General features: G+C 59.8%; 1 protein-coding gene across 1 annotated transcript; it reads left to right on the top strand.

The window, feature by feature from the left end:
* The first annotated feature begins 6,572 nt into the window (after positions 1–6,572).
* LOC142008219 (retinoic acid receptor responder protein 2-like) lies at positions 6,573–13,934 on the top strand. Its single transcript, XM_074985363.1, has 5 exons — positions 6,573–6,800; positions 10,947–11,051; positions 11,633–11,737; positions 12,823–12,942; positions 13,732–13,934. Exons 1-5 carry the CDS (start codon positions 6,636–6,638, stop codon positions 13,774–13,776), a joined length of 540 nt encoding a protein of 179 aa, XP_074841464.1. The 5' UTR covers positions 6,573–6,635; the 3' UTR covers positions 13,777–13,934.
* Positions 13,935–19,802: the final 5,868 nt, after the last annotated feature.

Raw genomic sequence — 19,802 nt, forward strand, 5'->3', positions numbered from 1 at the left:
CCACTGACCCTCAGCCAGGCTTTTATATCCATAGCACCAGCGCCTGAGTGCTGCTCACGTGCCGGGGCGGGACCAGACTCCATACAAAATGGCCCCCGCCGGGGTTCCCTTCCGCGTAGTGGGGAGGCCATCCCGCCCCATGACAGGTCCTCATGACTGGGGACCCTGTGAGGGGAGGTTCCGCTCCCTCCTTCCCTGCAGCACCCCTGGGACTCCTCTCGGCTGGAGCCTGGGCCGACAGCGGGGTCGCACCACCTGCGCTGGGGCTCACGCTGCCGGGGAACGCCGAGACTCTCCCCTCTGACTGGCGGGCGCAGGGCGTTTCTCAGCTCGGTGGCTCCAAGGGCCCTGCGCCTGCCAGCTCTGTGCACAACTCCGGGGTGACCTAATGTGCAGGGGCTTGTGGCGGGAAAGTCCGGCTGGGATCGGACCGAGCCAGCAATGCCCATGCTGGAGTCGTCAGGCACCTTTCAAACGGAGTCGTTCAGAAGCCAGCACACAGCACAGCACTGCCGCTTCCCGATCACTCCCAGCCCCAGGAGCCCGAAGGGGAGAGCGTGTGTTGGAACCGGCCCTCCGGCAAGGACAGCGTCAGCCTCCCTGTTCCCTCCTGCGCCGGGGAACCTGCCCACCAGCCCTGTCACAGAAGCGGGTTCTGGAGGTGTTACTGAGCGTATCCAATCAGGGTGAGCTGGTGAGAGACAGGGCTCCCCACAGCCCAGGACTGGGGGGCCCCCAATGTCAGGCCCCAAACCAGCCACTCTGAGCCCTTCTGTCTGCCACACTGGCCAGCCAGAAACCAGCCCAGCAATTCCCACACACACTCCAGTTCTCCTCTCCCCCCGGCAGTACCACCCCTGGAAACCAGTCTCACCACATCTACAACAGGCTCCTGATCCCAAAGCACCGGACACGTGCCCAGGTCCATGTGCACCTCAGGCCTTTTCCACCACAGACGCCGTGCAAAGACAAGAAGCTGTGGCAGGGTCACTGTGAGCCTCTGAGGTACGTGGGGAAAAGCCGCCAGGAAGCACGGGACCCAGAGGGCACGACCCACGCGCACTGTGCAAGCTCTCGCACACTAACATGTAAATGGGTTCGCACACCCAGGCCGCACATACGCTGATCCCCACTGGCGAGACACACACGGAGCATTAGCAGCACACGCACAGGTTGATACGCTGCCGGCCCACCCCTGGATTACACACACCACGGCTGCCCACCCTTCCTGCCTCTCACATCACAACACCACGCGCATGCTCAGACGTGGTCAGCTTCCCACGGCGCCACGGAGCCCCTCAGCTCAGCACTCTGCTGCTCGGTGTCCTCGGATAGGAAGTTCCAGGACAAGCCAGAATAGTCCTAGAGCCACAGAACACGAGAACTGGAAGGGCCCTGGAGAGGCCGTCGAGTTCAGTTCCCTGCCCTCACCGCACGACCAAACCCCATCTAGAGCATCCTGCTCGGTGTCCGTCTGACCTGCTCTTCGATATCTCCAGGGATGGACATTCCACAACCTCCCCAGGCAATTTATTCCACTGTTTGACCACCCTGACAGTTAGGGACTCCTTCCTAATGTCCAACCCAAACCTCCCTCACTGCAGTTAAAGCCCATTGCTGCTGCTTCTGTCCTCAGAGGCCAGAAAGAACAATTTCTCTCCACCCTCGTTGCGAGCACACCCGGGACCTCATGCACTGTGAGAGCGCAGGGCTGCAGGGTGTGAGGGTGTTCACAGGAAACACTGAACTGATAATTCATTGCTTTTAGAACTCGAACCCCCGGCGCATCTGGCAACACTTGTGAGGTACAACTATATAACTATTTATTTAATTCAGTTAACCTCCCGAAGATAAGAATAGCGTAAACTTAACTGTCAATCCGATTGTCCAAAAAAAAATGAAATAAACATGTATCTATATACAAGAATTTACACAGACTGACCCCACCCAAAGTCTCTCAGACCACGAGTCAGATCAGGTAGGTTTTAAATGGGATGCCAGGCTGACCTATGGACGAGCCCGCGATGTCTTGCTTCTCCTTTCTTCTCTCTTCTCACTTCTTCTCTTCTTTCTTCACTTCTTCTATGTTTCACACGTCGTCCCGTGTGGTGTGTGCCGATAAGGAACGGTTCCTGTGTGCAGGTACGTCTATAACTTCTCGTGTAACAAAACTGAACTGATTCAAAGAACGGACCAATGCACACCCCTCAATGCCAAGTCGAGCGCATGTGTATATTTAGCCTCAAATCTCACTGATATCACAACAGTCCAGTCAGAATGTGTGGGGGGAGAGTGACAGACCAAGATGGATGGTGCTGCCTCCTTACATAACCAATGGTTACCAGGGGAACCCAAGGTCACCTCACCCTGGTTTTTCCGCCTTTTCTTCTGAGGTACATTGCTGAGTCATCTTAAGCAAAATGGAGTCCTTCCTGGCAGCCGACTGGCAGCCATTTTAAAATTCCATATTAAACAATTTTACCCTAACTAGGGGAGCTGGAGTTCCCGGCCGGACTGGCTGGGGCATAACAGAAGACAGGAGCCTTGACAGGTTTGTCATGTTCAGAAGAGTTTCAGGGCCAAGCTGAGAGAAATTACCCTGGGGAAATTGTTTAGAACCAGGCCACTTACAGCCCACGCCGGGGTCACCTTCTCAATAAGGCATGTCAAAACAGCCACAAAAGTACCTCTGCCAGCCCCACTGGCCAGCCAAAAGCTACATAAGCAAACCCACAGGTTCTCCAGCTGCTCCTCGTGCTGAAATCAGGAACCTCCATACCCAGGGGAGAAGTTATGAAAAGCTATTTCACCAAATCCACACGGATTCTTCCAGGCCCCAAAGGGTCTAGCCACAGTCCCAGGTATACTACGATGTTACCCAAAACAGCGTGGGGGCCAATCCTCTGCAAAGTAAAATCTAAAGGTTTATTAACACGGGAAGAATAGGGCAAGAGAAAAAAATCGTTAAAGTGGTAAATTACGTACATCAGTGGAAGTTACTAATGCTGGATACAGCCCGTGGTACAAGCTGCTCTTCCGGAGAGTCTCTGAAAATACATCAATGAGGGACAGGGCCACAGCGCGTGCAGGCTTATTTCAGACGCCCAAAGACACCACGGCCACTGCCAGGGACAACTTTATACTCCTGCCATGTGAAGGCAAAAGCCCTTTCTTCTTTCCATGTACGAGGGAGGGCAGGAAACCAGGAGTCCCACTTATTATTCCCTCTTCCCCCCAGGCCTTCCAACCCGCTGGATTCCATTCCCCAGCCAGGTGGGAGCCTTGCAAAGTCCCCATTGCAGGGGAAAGACAGACCTGAGGCAAGGGCCTGGTGTGAGGCCTGAACCCAAGTCAGCTAGAATTGGACTCTGAGGAGGAGGCCGGCCCTGTCAATGGCAAACGTTTGCCGGCAAATCAGAGTCGGGGACGTGAACTGGGTGCTAGTACCACCAACACTGCTCTAACCCACGGACCACGGCAACACCTTCCAGCAGGACAGGACAGGACAGGGACGCCCCAACCCAGCGCAGGGTAAAATAATGTCACAAACGTGATGAGGACTCAGATTGTGTCTGACACGTCAGGAGCGAAAGCGCAACGCCCGGTGGTGAGTCGCGATGCTTTGGCTGAAGTGTCAGGAGGAAACACGAGGCAGGGAACAAAGGTGCCCTTCACACGGACGATGATGCGGAAGGTGTGGGTCACAGACTGTGTGTCTCAGCCTAGGAAAGTTGTAGAACCTCCACCGAACTCTTGGTCCAGGCGAGGGCATAGGCAAATCCCACACCACTGACTGAGCAGTGTCCCTGTTACGGGCCCACATTTTTGGTGTCCTTCGAGAGCTCACCCGGTGCCACGAGTGCCGTACATTTCAATGGACCTGCCGAGGGGCCTTTCTCTCTCATCTGGCCCTGCGGCCCTCGGGGGCTCTGCAGTCTGCAGTGCTGGCGACTAGCACAAAGCCAGCGCGACGCACACGGGAACCCAGAAACTCACCCGCAGCCAAACACTTATCACCAGCGCAGAGCGAGACACCTGTCAGCCCACCACACCGGTGGCTTCTGGGAACCGCACCCTCTGCTCGGGTGTCGGCGACGCCCGCCCAGTGCCCCATGGGAATCAGACGGGAGCTTCAGCCCGAAGGGGAGAGAGTCGTGGGGTCCCCTATGAACGTTGCTCACAGGTCAGTTCTCAGCACACCCGGCACCGGTGCCCGTCGGCGCAGGAAGAGCGGGTGTCTGCTCTGCACCCGGCTCGCTTTCCAGTTGGCCCCTGATACCCAGGCTGTGCTCTCCACACGCTCGCCCACCTCCCGCCTCTCTTTCAGCCCAGGGGCCCCTGGGCCAGTGACTCTCCTGGGAGCGCGGCTGGGTGAGCCGGGAACAGGCTGGAGGGGAGGTGGGTGGAGCAGGGAGCAGTGGGGACTGGCCCAGAGAGAGGAGGTCACTTCACAGCCCTCTGAAGGTGGCAGGGGACTACAGACGGCTGAGAGCAACCTGAGAAACTTGAGTCTTGCTGGTGTCAGAGAACCCACGTTCCCCTGGGGTACGGTGTCCCCAAAAGGTCCGAGGCTGGAGGTCAAAGCAGCGAGGCAAGTGTGAGACCTAAAGGGAAAGTTTATTTGCATGCATGCAGGCTACCAGCTTGCAAAGAAGTGGGAGCCCTGAGAATCAGTTCTCAGGACCCTTTGTACAGTTTGTATAGACAGTTTAGTTGTTAATTGTCCTCTCTAACATGTCAAAGTCTCAGCACAATTGTCCTGAGACATGTCTGCAAACACCAGCTGTGCTTGAGGCCAGTTAACACTACAAAGGTACACGATAACCCAGACAGAGGAGCCTACAGGATAAATCGTCTCTAGGTGACGAGGTAGGGACTTCAAAGAAGTGCAGGAGACCCCCGAGTATCCCCTTCCAGAGTGAGGCCTGGTTAGGGTGGAAAAGAAAACTTTGAACCCTTAGAGCAGTTTTCCCCCCACACAGGCAGGGGCAACGGGCTCAGCAGCCGGGTGGGGAGGAGACTCCGGCTGGGGATGGGGCGAGGTACGCTGGAGGGAACAGCTGGCTGCAGTCCTGGGGGGAAGCAGCTCCTCAGGCTCCCCACATGCTCAGCCCCTGCTGGGAATTCAGTAGTTTGAACCATTCCGAGAAACACTGCACCTGCAAACAAGCCCGACCTTCAGCGTCCCAGCCCGGGGAGGGCGACACACGAGGTCATCGGACACGTGACATCCCAGGCAGTGACCTCGGCCCACGAGTCCCCTGCCTGCCAGGGACACGGGGAACATTCGGCTCTGCCACGTGTTTGGGTCTTTGTAGGTGGAACACGTCAGGGGGCAGATAAAACGTGGCCCCCAGTTCCTGAGCACCAGAAGGGAAAAGTGAACTGGGGTGGAGCTGTGGGACCCAGCGCCAGGGAGGAGCAGAGCTCAGTTCCTCAGCTGGTGGGAACCACCCTGGCCTTTTCCCCAGGAGATGGGCTCAGAGGGACCTGACCAGGCCTTCCCATCACTGCTTTTGTGAGCTCCTTGCAGGGCGAGGGCGGCGACGTCCTGCCAAGCCTATTGAGCTGCTATGGGCTGCGCCCACCAAGCCAGAACCCCTGCGGCCGCTGGGCACCTCTCTGGGGTGTCCCCATTGGAAGAGGGAGGGATGGCTCATGGCTGGGCGTTCTGTCCCGTTCTCTGCCATTGACTCACCGGGCCAGCCTGGGCCAGGCCCTGCCTCCCTCTGGGCTGCACTTAGGGATTGTGACTAAGCCATGACCCTGCCACAGCCCACACGCAGGGGCTGGGAAGCTGCGCCCATTCCCGAGGTGCCCTTGGATGGACGATGCCACTGAACGGCAAAGGGCTGCGACAGGGAGCCAGGCCTGGGTTCCCGTGCCAGGCGGCAGCACCTTCTCCTGCATGGGAGGACAGAAGCTGCACCGCTGGGGGTCTCTTCCTCTGCCTCCAGGGAGCATCCCCGGCCCCAGATCAAACCCACCTGGGCCTGCTCAGAGGGGGGTCCATGCGCAGGCAGCTGAGGCGCTGGGTCTAGGGCACGGGAGCTGAGGAAACGCCGTTCTAGGTCAGCCGTGAGAACGTTGGCGTGTAGTGGGGCCAGGCAGGTGCCCATGGCAGGGCCACGGATTTGCAGGTATAAACTGTGCCCAAATGGGAAACGCTTGTGGGTGAGGACAAAGTCGCAGAGCTCAGACACCAGAGGTGCCGCGGCATCCGTGGGATGATGTTCCTGACGGCTGGAGTCCAGCCTCTGGTCATACCTCAATCAGCCAACGTCGCAGGGCTCATTCAAGCCCGTCCGGAGGGCTCAGAGCACACACGGCCGGGTGGGTAGAGGTGGTGACCGGCCCAGGGAAAGAGCCTGCCGGCCACCTGGCACTCGGCATCACATGCCCCTTGCTGGGCCTCCCTCCTGCCCACCCCCCGGCCGTGCTGTGCCAACGTTCCTGCCCCTCTCGCTCCCCTCTCACAGCGAATCGATGGCGCTGACTGCAGCGGGCAGGGTGCCGAGGGAGGAGCAGGGCAGCCCTGGGGAGTTAGTTAATAGCAGACTAAGATCAACAGAGGGGCGGTGTAGGGTGGCTTAGAGGGGCAGAGGCTCCCTCGGCTCCATTCGCCACCCGCACAGATGAAGGCGCTGCTGACCCTGGGTTTGGGCTTGCTGGCCCTGGCCGCGGCCAGCAGATCCCCGCTGCAGCAGAGGGCCGTGGACCTGACGCTGGAGGAATTTCACCGGCAGAGCCACGTGAAATGGATGTACAAGGAGCAGGCGGTGGATGAAGTCACTGAAACAGTGAGTGCGCGAGAGCCAGCGACGCGTTGCTGTGCGCTAAGCTCCTCCCCAGAGCTGGCTGCTCTGCAGTGACCGGGGCAGCCGATCCCCTGTACCCAGCCTGTCTGGGGCTTTGGGATGCTCGGGGCTAATGGGAGACGTGACTGATTGCTGACAGCCCCTCTGGGTGGGTCTGCAGTGCGGTGCAGGGGGTACACGGCCCTGGGTGGGGACAGAGGGGATCTGCAGGGAGCAGCCGGTGGCAGGGAAGGGGAGCTGGCGGGAGGGGGCCTGGTAGGAGGGAGGGGAGTGCCGGGGGGCAGGATGGAAGGGGCAAGGACAGGAGTCTGGGGAGGAGCTGGAGCTCTGCACAGCTTGGTGCAGACTCCCCCTGGCTCAGCATTCCTCGGTCCCCATGCATCCTGCATGGCCGGGCTGGGCACTGGCGGCTGGGGACAGGACTGGGGGCCAGGGCACAGCACGGCCAGGACAGCTGTGAGAGCTGGGGACAGCAGGACAGAGTGCTGCCTCCGGCGGGAGCCTGCACCTGGCCCCACAGGCAGCTCAGCAACAGGCGCTGGACATCAGCCCGCAGAGGTGGTTCCGGCTAACAGGGTCCTGCTCAGGCCGTGGGGGCTGGGGGGCTGGGGCACCAGGCCAGCCGTGTCAGAGGTGACGGGCACTGGCCTGCAGAGCTTAGCGACACATTAACTCTGCCCGGCTGAGATGTTGTTGAATTGTGAGGTGAACATGCAAAACATCGCCAGCACAGAGCATTGGTGGCCCCGAACCGTGTGCAGAGTGGGCCACGTGGGCTCTCTATCAAACGCTGGTGAGTCGCTGGTTCTGTTTTTACGGCTCATAGGTGTGTGTGGTGTCTGCATGTGAAGTTCTGAGTATTGGCTCCGGACTTGCACTTCCCATGTGTGCATCTGAGACACCTCAAGAGGAGTCCTGGCCACCCGTTCCGAAAGGTCCCAAGTCAAGTGAAGCGGCACTTGACTCAGGGCTTTAGTCGGTGCCAATCCACACGGGAAGAACTATGCTGGGTCCTTTCAGAGCAGCAGACAGTGGGTGGCTTATTGCCTGAATAGGACACGTTCAGGTGACCTTCCCATGTGACAGGCCCCATCCTGGACATGATTTCCTCGAGCCAGAACAGGGGCAAAGTTATAAAGAAGGTCCTGGGGTTCCTCCCCCTTTATCGCTTCTCAAGCATCTGCACGAGGAACTTGGGTCTGGACGGACGGACGAGCCACCCTAGCGCAGGAGGTATTCCAGAGACTGCTAATACAGACCGCTCCGCCTCGGCTGGAAGCCGGCACCAGGAACTTTGCAGGTGGTGTGTGGCATTTGATTGGTTTAACGATTTTCCTCTCAGCCTTTTCTCTCTTTCTTCTCCTTAATAATAAACCTTTAGATTTTAGATGCTGAGAGACTGACACACTGGGCTGCTCTGGGTAAAACCGAGGTACAAATTGACCCGAGGGTGTGGCTGGGCCTTTGGGACTGCAGGTGCCTATAAGGATTTGGTGAGATTATGGGGACGAGAGGTTATGAAAGCCGAACAGCAGTGTTGTGGTGGCACAGGAGAACTGGAATGTCGGTGGGAATATTTGGCACCACCCAAGGTCCACAATCAGCCAAGTCCTGACTCACTGAACGAGTGAAGCTTGTATAATAGGTGCCAAGTGTCCTGCTGGGATCTCCCAGAACAAACGTTCAAAATCTCTCGGCAGTAACTTGGTAACAAGTGGGACGTCTTCAGCTCACTCTCCTGTTTGGGAGGCTGTTGATGGCTGACTCGCCCAATTCTAGAGCCGTGGGTCTTAGCCCAGAAGGGACACGGGTTAGTAGCTCTTGCAGGAGCGAGGGGCAGTTTTTGCTGCTCCTTTCTTCTTCTCCTCCTCTCCTCATCTGCACTCCTGTCCCCTGCAGCCTTCATCCGCCTTCACAGCCATTGCAGCATTGCCCTCGCTGTCCTCCGCCTCTTCCGCCATTCAGGGCTTTTAGGATTGTACTTCATCTGGAGCCAGCCCCTCGACATTCCCATGATTCCTCTCGCGCTCACCATGACAAGGTGACGAGCCACAGAGTAGGACGTGTAGTTAAAAAAAACCACACACACAACAAACCAAAACCAACAAAAAACCCCACCCCACAAGTGGTCCTGTAGCACCTTAAAGACTATCAGATTTATGTATTAGGTTATGAGCTTTCATGGCTAAGCAAAGTGGATCTCACCAACAGAAGCTCAGCACCTAATAAATAACTTTGTCAGTCTTTAAGGCCGAACAGAACTGCTTGATTTTTGCGGAGCTACAAACTAACGCGGCTCCTCCTCTGAGACTGTGAAGTACGAGTACAGAGCCAATACGCAGAACCTCCAGGACAAGAATGACACAGACCATTGAAGAGCATCGACAGAACCTGAGAACTATCTGCTCTTGGTAGACACCTCCCTTGGCCTGCTCTGCACAAGACAGATGCACAAGTAGAACAGCAGTTGCATTTGTAAAGCTGACAGATGCGGCTCATCCGCAGGTGGGAACGAACCCGTGTCCTTAGGGACCTCCATTACGTGACTGGAAAGGCAGCTGGCTCTTGCTGAGGCTGTCGAGTGGACTTCGCTCTCCCTTGTCAGTGGTTTGGGGGCCTCTGGTACCACGAGAATCAGCACAGACGGCATCTTACAATTCAGTAGTGTCTCAGGAAGCTTTGCTCTGGTGCTGGAGCTGAGACCCACTGAGCCCGTTGGCTGCAGGGGTGCGAATGGGGATGGAGTCTTGGAGCAGCAGCCCCACGGTGGCCAGGGTCACGCAGCCAGGAGAGGAGACACCCCAAGGTGTGTTTGGGGAATTGGCCATGTCTGCACTCAGGGGTCACCTCTGTGGGATTTCAGGCCAAGGAGCACTGGGGGATATTTTGCGCCCTGCCCCATGTGAGCATGCGGTAGTGAGCTCTGTGATTGTACTGGTCACAAGATGGGCTGTCTGCAGTATCCTTCCCCTCCGCATCGATCGGCCGTGTTCAGTGCAGTTAGGACACAGCAAGTCACATGAAAACAACCAGGTCTATAGTGTATAAAACAAAGAAGGACCTAGGACTCCCTGTAACACAACTACGGCTCGGATGTTAGCACAGAGGTTATTGTAGGGGGTGAACCCCACAGCCCAGACCCTGACAATAGGAACCGAGAGAGCAGGGAAAAGCATGTCGTGTCCTGGACACGCTGGGCTGGCAGGGCAGGAGGCAGGAACACCAGGAACAGGATTCCAAGAACCTCTGGAACTGGTAAGGGGACGTCCCTCGGTCTCCTGTCTTCTCTTGTGGACTCGCTGTCCTGCGTGTGCTGTGCGGACATGCTGGTTTGTGAGTGCCGGTGAGTTAAAGGGTCCCTTCGAGGTGTTACTCCCTCCAGCTCTAGCTCGAGCCAGGCTGGTGCTCTGTGGGAGGTCTCTGTGCCCCATGGGGATGACCTGGTTGCACAGCATCTGGAGACACAGAGCGCTGTCAGACCGACGGACGCTCCCCCATACCCAGTCCTGTTGAAGAAGCGGAACCAGGATGGAGGCCAGGTTGTCCTTTTGTCCTTTTGCCCATCCGAGATGGGACCCCAACCAAACAGCAACCGTATCAATCCAACATGCACTTACCCTGTTCCTCGCCATCACTCTCCATCACCCTCCTCCACTGGCCTCCTCCCCCAGCGCCAGCACCTCGGGGGAGAGTTTAACCATCTCTTCTCCCACCTGCCCCTGGGCTGCTCCGGGCCCTGCAGGTGCCGGGTGGGCGACACCTGGCACGAGGCAGAGTGAGTCTCAACCACCCCTTCAGCATTGTGCTGCGGTGGGGACAGGCCCTGGGGTGACCCTGCCCCTCACAGCATTGTGCCACGGCAGACAGGGGGGCTCTAGCCCAGAGGGGGCGGTTGGTGCTGCCCAGCGTCCAGCCCTGAGCCGTACACAGGTCCGGGCTGTGAGCCGGGCTGTCTCCTAGGCACTGGCTAGTCCCAGCCAGCGATGCACAGCCGTCCCTTACCACGCAGGGCATTTCCTCCGGCCCGGTAGCGTCCCATAGAGCCTCCCCCGGCCTCAGCCGAGAGCATCGAACTCTGGCCGGAGCTGACGATGGTGCTTTGCTGAACCTGCTGTGTGTTTGTTCCAGGAGCAGCACATGGGGACCTTTGTGCGCCTGCGGTTCAGCATCTCGCAGACACAGTGCTCGAACCGGCCGGGGAGCAGACCGGACTGCCCGCTCAAACGCGGAGGGGTGAGCGAGGGCACAGCCACCTCACAGCTACCCCCTGCAGCTCTCCCCAGCTGCACCCTGCTCTGGGAAGGGGGTGAGCGAGGGCAGCCCCCTGCTCAGCCAGGCCCCAGGAGGAAGCAAGGGAGGGACTGAGGGGGTGACTGGCCAGGAGGGGCTGGGCACTGGACAAGGCTGGGTGTGTGCAGAGCAGGCAGGGCGCCTCAGTCCTACGTCATGGGGCTGGAGGCAGCCACCGTCTGGGCGGGCGCTGGGCTGGGCCTGGGGTGCTGGAGGACCCTGGACACGTTGCTGCGTCGCTCTGACTCTCTGGTCCCCCCGGTACTGGGGGAGACGTTTGGGGGAGGCTCAGCCCCGGCGGCGGGAGGGGCTGGACTGGAGCGTGCGTGCAGGGCCTGGGGCGTGCGAGGGGAAGGTGCCCGGCGGGGAGGGAGCGCGCAGGCGGCACTGGGCACACCGCGCAGCAGGGCGAGCCGGCTGGGGATGGAGGCTGCATGTTCTCTGCAGCCCCTGAGCCCTGCCCGGTGCCCCGCTGACCCGGCTGGCCTGCCTGGCTGGGCTGTGACTCGGGCGTCTCTCCCCAGAGGAAGCTGAAGTGCCTGGCCTGTGTCAAGTTCAACTTCGACAGCCCGGCCACAGTGCTGGATAGGCACGTGTACTGCCAGCCAGAGAGGCAGCCAGTGGTGCAGGTGAGAGCTCCCCAGCCCCAGCGACCGCGGGCAGGGATCGGGCCCAGAGCTGCATCTGGGGGGAAGGGGTCGGGCTGGGCCGTTCAGCCCCCACAGCCAGCACAGGGGGTTCTGGGTGCCCAGGGGGCAGATGGACCCTGGCGCCTGGCAGAAGCCAAGACACACCTGTGCGAAAAACACGTAAAGAGATGTGTGCGCCCACCCCGAGGCTGCAGCCCGTGAGCTCACACACACACACACACACGTGCGTGTGCAGCCGCCCGGAGGCAGCAGCCTGTGAGCTCACACACACACACGCGCGCGCGCCCACGTGTCCAGCTCTGCAGTGGCTCCCCAGCTCACACACACTCTTGCAGGTTGGGGACACCCCGCGATGGCGCCTCCTGCTGGTCACTCGGAGAATTAGCTCCCTGCACCTCCGCGCCCTCTCCCTGCCGCGTGCCCCCGGCCGCTCCCCTAGGGGCTGGTCCCCATCGCTCAGCCAGACAGCCGCGCCCCTCCTCAGGGCACTGCCCCACAGCGCAGCCCCACACTCCGGGCTCCTCCTCACCCAGAGCCCCCCACAGCCCGGCACCCCCTTTGCTCACTGACCCCCTGCCCCTAGGCAGCTCCCAGCTTCCTCCCTCTGAAACGGCCCCTGAGCCTTGGCCAGTGATGGGGACCTGCCACCGTCTCCTTCCCCGGCTGCCTCCCGCCGCCCTGGTGCCTGCGGGGTCCCATCGCTGGGCCTCAGCCTGAGGATGATGCCAGCCGGTCGCCTGCCTTGGCCCAGCACTGCTCTGCCCCAGCTCCTCGCTCCAGCAGGCAGCCAGGTCCCTCGCCCTCCAGAGCCGGGGAGAGTGAGCCCCTTGGCCGGCATCCTGTCACACACACACACGCGTGCGTGCCCAGACGCTCCCAGCACACAAGCACACACACACACACACACCCCTTGCAGCTGCAAAGAGGCTCCCCTGAGGTGCCGGCACAAAGGCTCAGGCAGGGCTCACAGCCCAGGCTCGCCCGACGCTTCTCGGGCCGCAGCCACACCACCTCCGCCCCGGGAGCTGGGGCCTCCCAGTGACCGGGCGCCTCTGCCCCGGCAGGAGACGGAGGCCAGACACGAGGAGCAGTGCAGGGCCGTGCAGCAGGAGTATGTCGAGCACCACCTACCCGGCGGAATGTCTTTTATTCACAACATAGAGCCGATAAAGATTCGCACCATGGTACAGACACCCCCCGACCGGACTGCCTGGGGTTCCCTGAGGGGCTCTGGGCTGGAGGCGGGTGGCTCTCCCCTGCATCCCAGCCCCCGGCAGGGCGCTGTGCCCGCGCCCCGGGGACTGACGCCCTTTGACCCCCTGCTCTCCCAGGGCTGAGCCGCCGGGCACAGGGCACAGCCCAGCGGATGGTGCCTGGATGCGCCGTAGCGGAAGGGGCGAAGTGCCTGTACTGGGGGTGCTCAGCACCGGGTTCCAGCCCAGGCCCCAGGGGAAGCGAGGGCAGGCGGCAAAGGGGTGGGGTGTCGGGGGTGCAGCCAGGCCTCGCCCGCGGCAGCGCTGACCCAGCACTACGGTCGGGGGCCACTCGCAGCCTGTGCTGCAGCCAGTTTGCTGGTCCCAGCTGAGTCCTGGGGGTGGATCTGGGTTACGACCCGCCGGGCTCTGGCCCCCGGCTGGCAGCGCCTGCAGCGACCCAGAACCGAGGGGGCCGGGAGCAGTGCAGGCTGGGACAGACCCTAGTGAAGGGCCAGGCGGCAGGCAGGCCTGTGGGCCCTTACGGCGCAGAGGGGTGGGGTTGTCCTTGTTCCTGCCCCAGGCCCCAGTCAGCCACCCCCAGGGCCACGCTGCAGCCAGCCTGGCTCTGCCAACGGGGCCTGCAGGCAGCACTGATGCAGGGGTGGGCCCCTCTCCCCGGCTCCCGGAGACAAACCGACCCTGGGGAGCAGCAGGGCAGGGCAGGAACCCCCAATCCCTCACCCCAGTGCTCACCCCATCATGTCCCCTCCTCTCCAGACAGTCTCCCTGGAGCCCAAACCTGCAGAGCACAACCAGCACTGACACAGCGGAGACCCACCCACCTCCCACCCGCCAGACGCTGCGCCCGCGAGCACCCGGCCGGCAAACAACGGCCCAGCCCCTGGATCCTGCTGCCGCTCCCGCCCATCGCTGCGCTGCGTCGCCGGCTGCTCAGCCCCAATAAAGCCAGAGCCACGGTGCAGACGGGCTGGGGAGTTATTCACACGGGGCGGCCCTGCCAGCCCACGCTCAGTCGCTCCAGCTGACGCCGGGTCCTTCTCGGGTCACAGGGACACGGCCCAGGACAGACACCGGCTCCTGCTCCCGCCGCATCACGTCGCCCCAATGGGCGTCTGCTCCAGCCCATCATCTCCTGCCGCGGGGGCAGCCTGGAGTCCCTCCCCACCCGCAGCCCAGCCGGCTGGGCTCCTGGGCTCGGCCCCTCGCTCTGGGGTGGAGGGTTTGGAGCGAGGTGGGGTGGTCCGGCCTGGGGCAATCACCCACCCCATGTTTACAGCCCCGCTCAGGCCTGCGCGGCCCCTCAGTCCCACATCCTCAGGCTGGCTCAGGGCGCCGGCTGAGGCGCATACTCTGGTCAGTCCTCAGGGTCTGGCTGGTCCGCTCTGTCTGCAGGTCCCACTGGGGCCCATGGGGCATCAGGACTGGAAGGGCCCAGGCGGCCCAACCCCGGCTCTGGCCTCACCGAGCCGGCCCTCAGCCACCAAGTTGGGGAGCCCAGGGCCATCCCCTGGCTCCATGGGAGGGTCCACTGCCACTGACCCTCAGCCAGGCTTTTATATCCATAGCACCAGCGCCTGAGTGCTGCTCAGGTGCCGGGGCGGGGCCAGACTCCAAACAAAATGGCCCCCGCCGGGGTTCCCTTCCGCGTAGTGGGGAGGCCATCCCGCCCCATGACAGGTCCTCATGACTGGGGACCCTGTGAGGGGAGGTTCCGCTCCCTCCTTCCCTGCAGCACCCCTGGGACTCCTCTCGGCTGGAGCCTGGGCCGACAGCGGGGTCGCACCACCTGCGCTGGGGCTCACGCTGCCGGGGAACGCCGAGACTCTCCCCTCTGACTGGCGGGCGCAGGGCGTTTCTCAGCTCGGTGGCTCCAAGGGCCCTGCGCCTGCCAGCTCTGTGCACAACTCCGGGGTGACCTAATGTGCAGGGGCTTGTGGCGGGAAAGTCCGGCTGGGATCGGACCGAGCCAGCAATGCCCATGCTGGAGTCGTCAGGCACCTTTCAAACGGAGTCGTTCAGAAGCCAGCACACAGCACAGCACTGCCGCTTCCCGATCACTCCCAGCCCCAGGAGCCCGAAGGGGAGAGCGTGTGTTGGAACCGGCCCTCCGGCAAGGACAGCGTCAGCCTCCCTGTTCCCTCCTGCGCCGGGGAACCTGCCCACCAGCCCTGTCACAGAAGCGGGTTCTGGAGGTGTTACTGAGCGTATCCAATCAGGGTGAGCTGGTGAGAGACAGGGCTCCCCACAGCCCAGGACTGGGGGGCCCCCAATGTCAGGCCCCAAACCAGCCACTCTGAGCCCTTCTGTCTGCCACACTGGCCAGCCAGAAACCAGCCCAGCAATTCCCACACACACTCCAGTTCTCCTCTCCCCCCGGCAGTACCACCCCTGGAAACCAGTCTCACCACATCTACAACAGGCTCCTGATCCCAAAGCACCGGACACGTGCCCAGGTCCATGTGCACCTCAGGCCTTTTCCACCACAGACGCCGTGCAAAGACAAGAAGCTGTGGCAGGGTCACTGTGAGCCTCTGAGGTACGTGGGGAAAAGCCGCCAGGAAGCACGGGACCCAGAGGGCACGACCCACGCGCACTGTGCAAGCTCTCGCACACTAACATGTAAATGGGTTCGCACACCCAGGCCGCACATACGCTGATCCCCACTGGCGAGACACACACGGAGCATTAGCAGCACACGCACAGGTTGATACGCTGCCGGCCCACCCCTGGATTACACACACCACGGCTGCCCACCCTTCCTGCCTCTCACATCACAACACCACGCGCATGCTCAGACGTGGTCAGCTTCCCACGGCGCCACGGAGCCCCTCAGCTCAGCACTCTGCTGCTCGGTGTCCTCGGATAGGAAGTTCCAGGACAAGCCAGAATAGTCCTAGAGCCACAGAACACGAGAACTGGAAGGGCCCTGGAGAGGCCGTCGAGTTCAGTTCCCTGCCCTCACCGCACGACCAAACCCCATCTAGAGCATCCTGCTCGGTGTCCGTCTGACCTGCTCTTCGATATCTCCAGGGATGGACATTCCACAACCTCCCCAGGCAATTTATTCCACTGTTTGACCACCCTGACAGTTAGGGACTCCTTCCTAATGTCCAACCCAAACCTCCCTCACTGCAGTTAAAGCCCATTGCTGCTGCTTCTGTCCTCAGAGGCCAGAAAGAACAATTTCTCTCCACCCTCGTTGCGAGCACACCCGGGACCTCATGCACTGTGAGAGCGCAGGGCTGCAGGGTGTGAGGGTGTTCACAGGAAACACTGAACTGATAATTCATTGCTTTTAGAACTCGAACCCCCGGCGCATCTGGCAACACTTGTGAGGTACAACTATATAACTATTTATTTAATTCAGTTAACCTCCCGAAGATAAGAATAGCGTAAACTTAACTGTCAATCCGATTGTCCAAAAAAAAATGAAATAAACATGTATCTATATACAAGAATTTACACAGACTGACCCCACCCAAAGTCTCTCAGACCACGAGTCAGATCAGGTAGGTTTTAAATGGGATGCCAGGCTGACCTATGGACGAGCCCGCGATGTCTTGCTTCTCCTTTCTTCTCTCTTCTCACTTCTTCTCTTCTTTCTTCACTTCTTCTATGTTTCACACGTCGTCCCGTGTGGTGTGTGCCGATAAGGAACGGTTCCTGTGTGCAGGTACGTCTATAACTTCTCGTGTAACAAAACTGAACTGATTCAAAGAACGGACCAATGCACACCCCTCAATGCCAAGTCGAGCGCATGTGTATATTTAGCCTCAAATCTCACTGATATCACAACAGTCCAGTCAGAATGTGTGGGGGGAGAGTGACAGACCAAGATGGATGGTGCTGCCTCCTTACATAACCAATGGTTACCAGGGGAACCCAAGGTCACCTCACCCTGGTTTTTCCGCCTTTTCTTCTGAGGTACATTGCTGAGTCATCTTAAGCAAAATGGAGTCCTTCCTGGCAGCCGACTGGCAGCCATTTTAAAATTCCATATTAAACAATTTTACCCTAACTAGGGGAGCTGGAGTTCCCGGCCGGACTGGCTGGGGCATAACAGAAGACAGGAGCCTTGACAGGTTTGTCATGTTCAGAAGAGTTTCAGGGCCAAGCTGAGAGAAATTACCCTGGGGAAATTGTTTAGAACCAGGCCACTTACAGCCCACGCCGGGGTCACCTTCTCAATAAGGCATGTCAAAACAGCCACAAAAGTACCTCTGCCAGCCCCACTGGCCAGCCAAAAGCTACATAAGCAAACCCACAGGTTCTCCAGCTGCTCCTCGTGCTGAAATCAGGAACCTCCATACCCAGGGGAGAAGTTATGAAAAGCTATTTCACCAAATCCACACGGATTCTTCCAGGCCCCAAAGGGTCTAGCCACAGTCCCAGGTATACTACGATGTTACCCAAAACAGCGTGGGGGCCAATCCTCTGCAAAGTAAAATCTAAAGGTTTATTAACACGGGAAGAATAGGGCAAGAGAAAAAAATCGTTAAAGTGGTAAATTACGTACATCAGTGGAAGTTACTAATGCTGGATACAGCCCGTGGTACAAGCTGCTCTTCCGGAGAGTCTCTGAAAATACATCAATGAGGGACAGGGCCACAGCGCGTGCAGGCTTATTTCAGACGCCCAAAGACACCACGGCCACTGCCAGGGACAACTTTATACTCCTGCCATGTGAAGGCAAAAGCCCTTTCTTCTTTCCATGTACGAGGGAGGGCAGGAAACCAGGAGTCCCACTTATTATACCCTCTTCCCCCCAGGCCTTCCAACCCGCTGGATTCCATTCCCCAGCCAGGTGGGAGCCTTGCAAAGTCCCCATTGCAGGGGAAAGACAGACCTGAGGCAAGGGCCTGGTGTGAGGCCTGAACCCAAGTCAGCTAGAATTGGACTCTGAGGAGGAGGCCGGCCCTGTCAATGGCAAACGTTTGCCGGCAAATCAGAGTCGGGGACGTGAACTGGGTGCTAGTACCACCAACACTGCTCTAACCCACGGACCACGGCAACACCTTCCAGCAGGACAGGACAGGACAGGGACGCCCCAACCCAGCGCAGGGTAAAATAATGTCACAAACGTGATGAGGACTCAGATTGTGTCTGACACGTCAGGAGCGAAAGCGCAACGCCCGGTGGTGAGTCGCGATGCTTTGGCTGAAGTGTCAGGAGGAAACACGAGGCAGGGAACAAAGGTGCCCTTCACACGGACGATGATGCGGAAGGTGTGGGTCACAGACTGTGTGTCTCAGCCTAGGAAAGTTGTAGAACCTCCACCGAACTCTTGGTCCAGGCGAGGGCATAGGCAAATCCCACACCACTGACTGAGCAGTGTCCCTGTTACGGGCCCACATTTTTGGTGTCCTTCGAGAGCTCACCCGGTGCCACGAGTGCCGTACATTTCAATGGACCTGCCGAGGGGCCTTTCTCTCTCATCTGGCCCTGCGGCCCTCGGGGGCTCTGCAGTCTGCAGTGCTGGCGACTAGCACAAAGCCAGCGCGACGCACACGGGAACCCAGAAACTCACCCGCAGCCAAACACTTATCACCAGCGCAGAGCGAGACACCTGTCAGCCCACCACACCGGTGGCTTCTGGGAACCGCACCCTCTGCTCGGGTGTCGGCGACGCCCGCCCAGTGCCCCATGGGAATCAGACGGGAGCTTCAGCCCGAAGGGGAGAGAGTCGTGGGGTCCCCTATGAACGTTGCTCACAGGTCAGTTCTCAGCACACCCGGCACCGGTGCCCGTCGGCGCAGGAAGAGCGGGTGTCTGCTCTGCACCCAGCTCGCTTTCCAGTTGGCCCCTGATACCCAGGCTGTGCTCTCCACACGCTCGCCCACCTCCCGCCTCTCTTTCAGCCCAGGGGCCCCTGGGCCAGTGACTCTCCTGGGAGCGCGGCTGGGTGAGCCGGGAACAGGCTGGAGGGGAGGTGGGTGGAGCAGGGAGCAGTGGGGACTGGCCCAGAGAGAGGAGGTCACTTCACAGCCCTCTGAAGGTGGCAGGGGACTACAGACGGCTGAGAGCAACCTGAGAAACTTGAGTCTTGCTGGTGTCAGAGAACCCACGTTCCCCTGGGGTACGGTGTCCCCAAAAGGTCCGAGGCTGGAGGTCAAAGCAGCGAGGCAAGTGTGAGACCTAAAGGGAAAGTTTATTTGCATGCATGCAGGCTACCAGCTTGCAAAGAAGTGGGAGCCCTGAGAATCAGTTCTCAGGACCCTTTGTACAGTTTGTATAGACAGTTTAGTTGTTAATTGTCCTCTCTAACATGTCAAAGTCTCAGCACAATTGTCCTGAGACATGTCTGCAAACACCAGCTGTGCTTGAGGCCAGTTAACACTACAAAGGTACACGATAACCCAGACAGAGGAGCCTACAGGATAAATCGTCTCTAGGTGACGAGGTAGGGACTTCAAAGAAGTGCAGGAGACCCCCGAGTATCCCCTTCCAGAGTGAGGCCTGGTTAGGGTGGAAAAGAAAACTTTGAACCCTTAGAGCAGTTTTCCCCCCACACAGGCAGGGGCAACGGGCTCAGCAGCCGGGTGGGGAGGAGACTCCGGCTGGGGATGGGGCGAGGTACGCTGGAGGGAACAGCTGGCTGCAGTCCTGGGGGGAAGCAGCTCCTCAGGCTCCCCACATGCTCAGCCCCTGCTGGGAATTCAGTAGTTTGAACCATTCCGAGAAACACTGCACCTGCAAACAAGCCCGACCTTCAGCGTCCCAGCCCGGGGAGGGCGACACACGAGGTCATCGGACACGTGACATCCCAGGCAGTGACCTCGGCCCACGAGTCCCCTGCCTGCCAGGGACACGGGGAACATTCGGCTCTG

This window comes from Carettochelys insculpta, chromosome 2 (genome assembly GCF_033958435.1).
Source record: "Carettochelys insculpta isolate YL-2023 chromosome 2, ASM3395843v1, whole genome shotgun sequence".
NCBI classification, from domain to species: Eukaryota; Metazoa; Chordata; order Testudines; family Carettochelyidae; genus Carettochelys; species Carettochelys insculpta.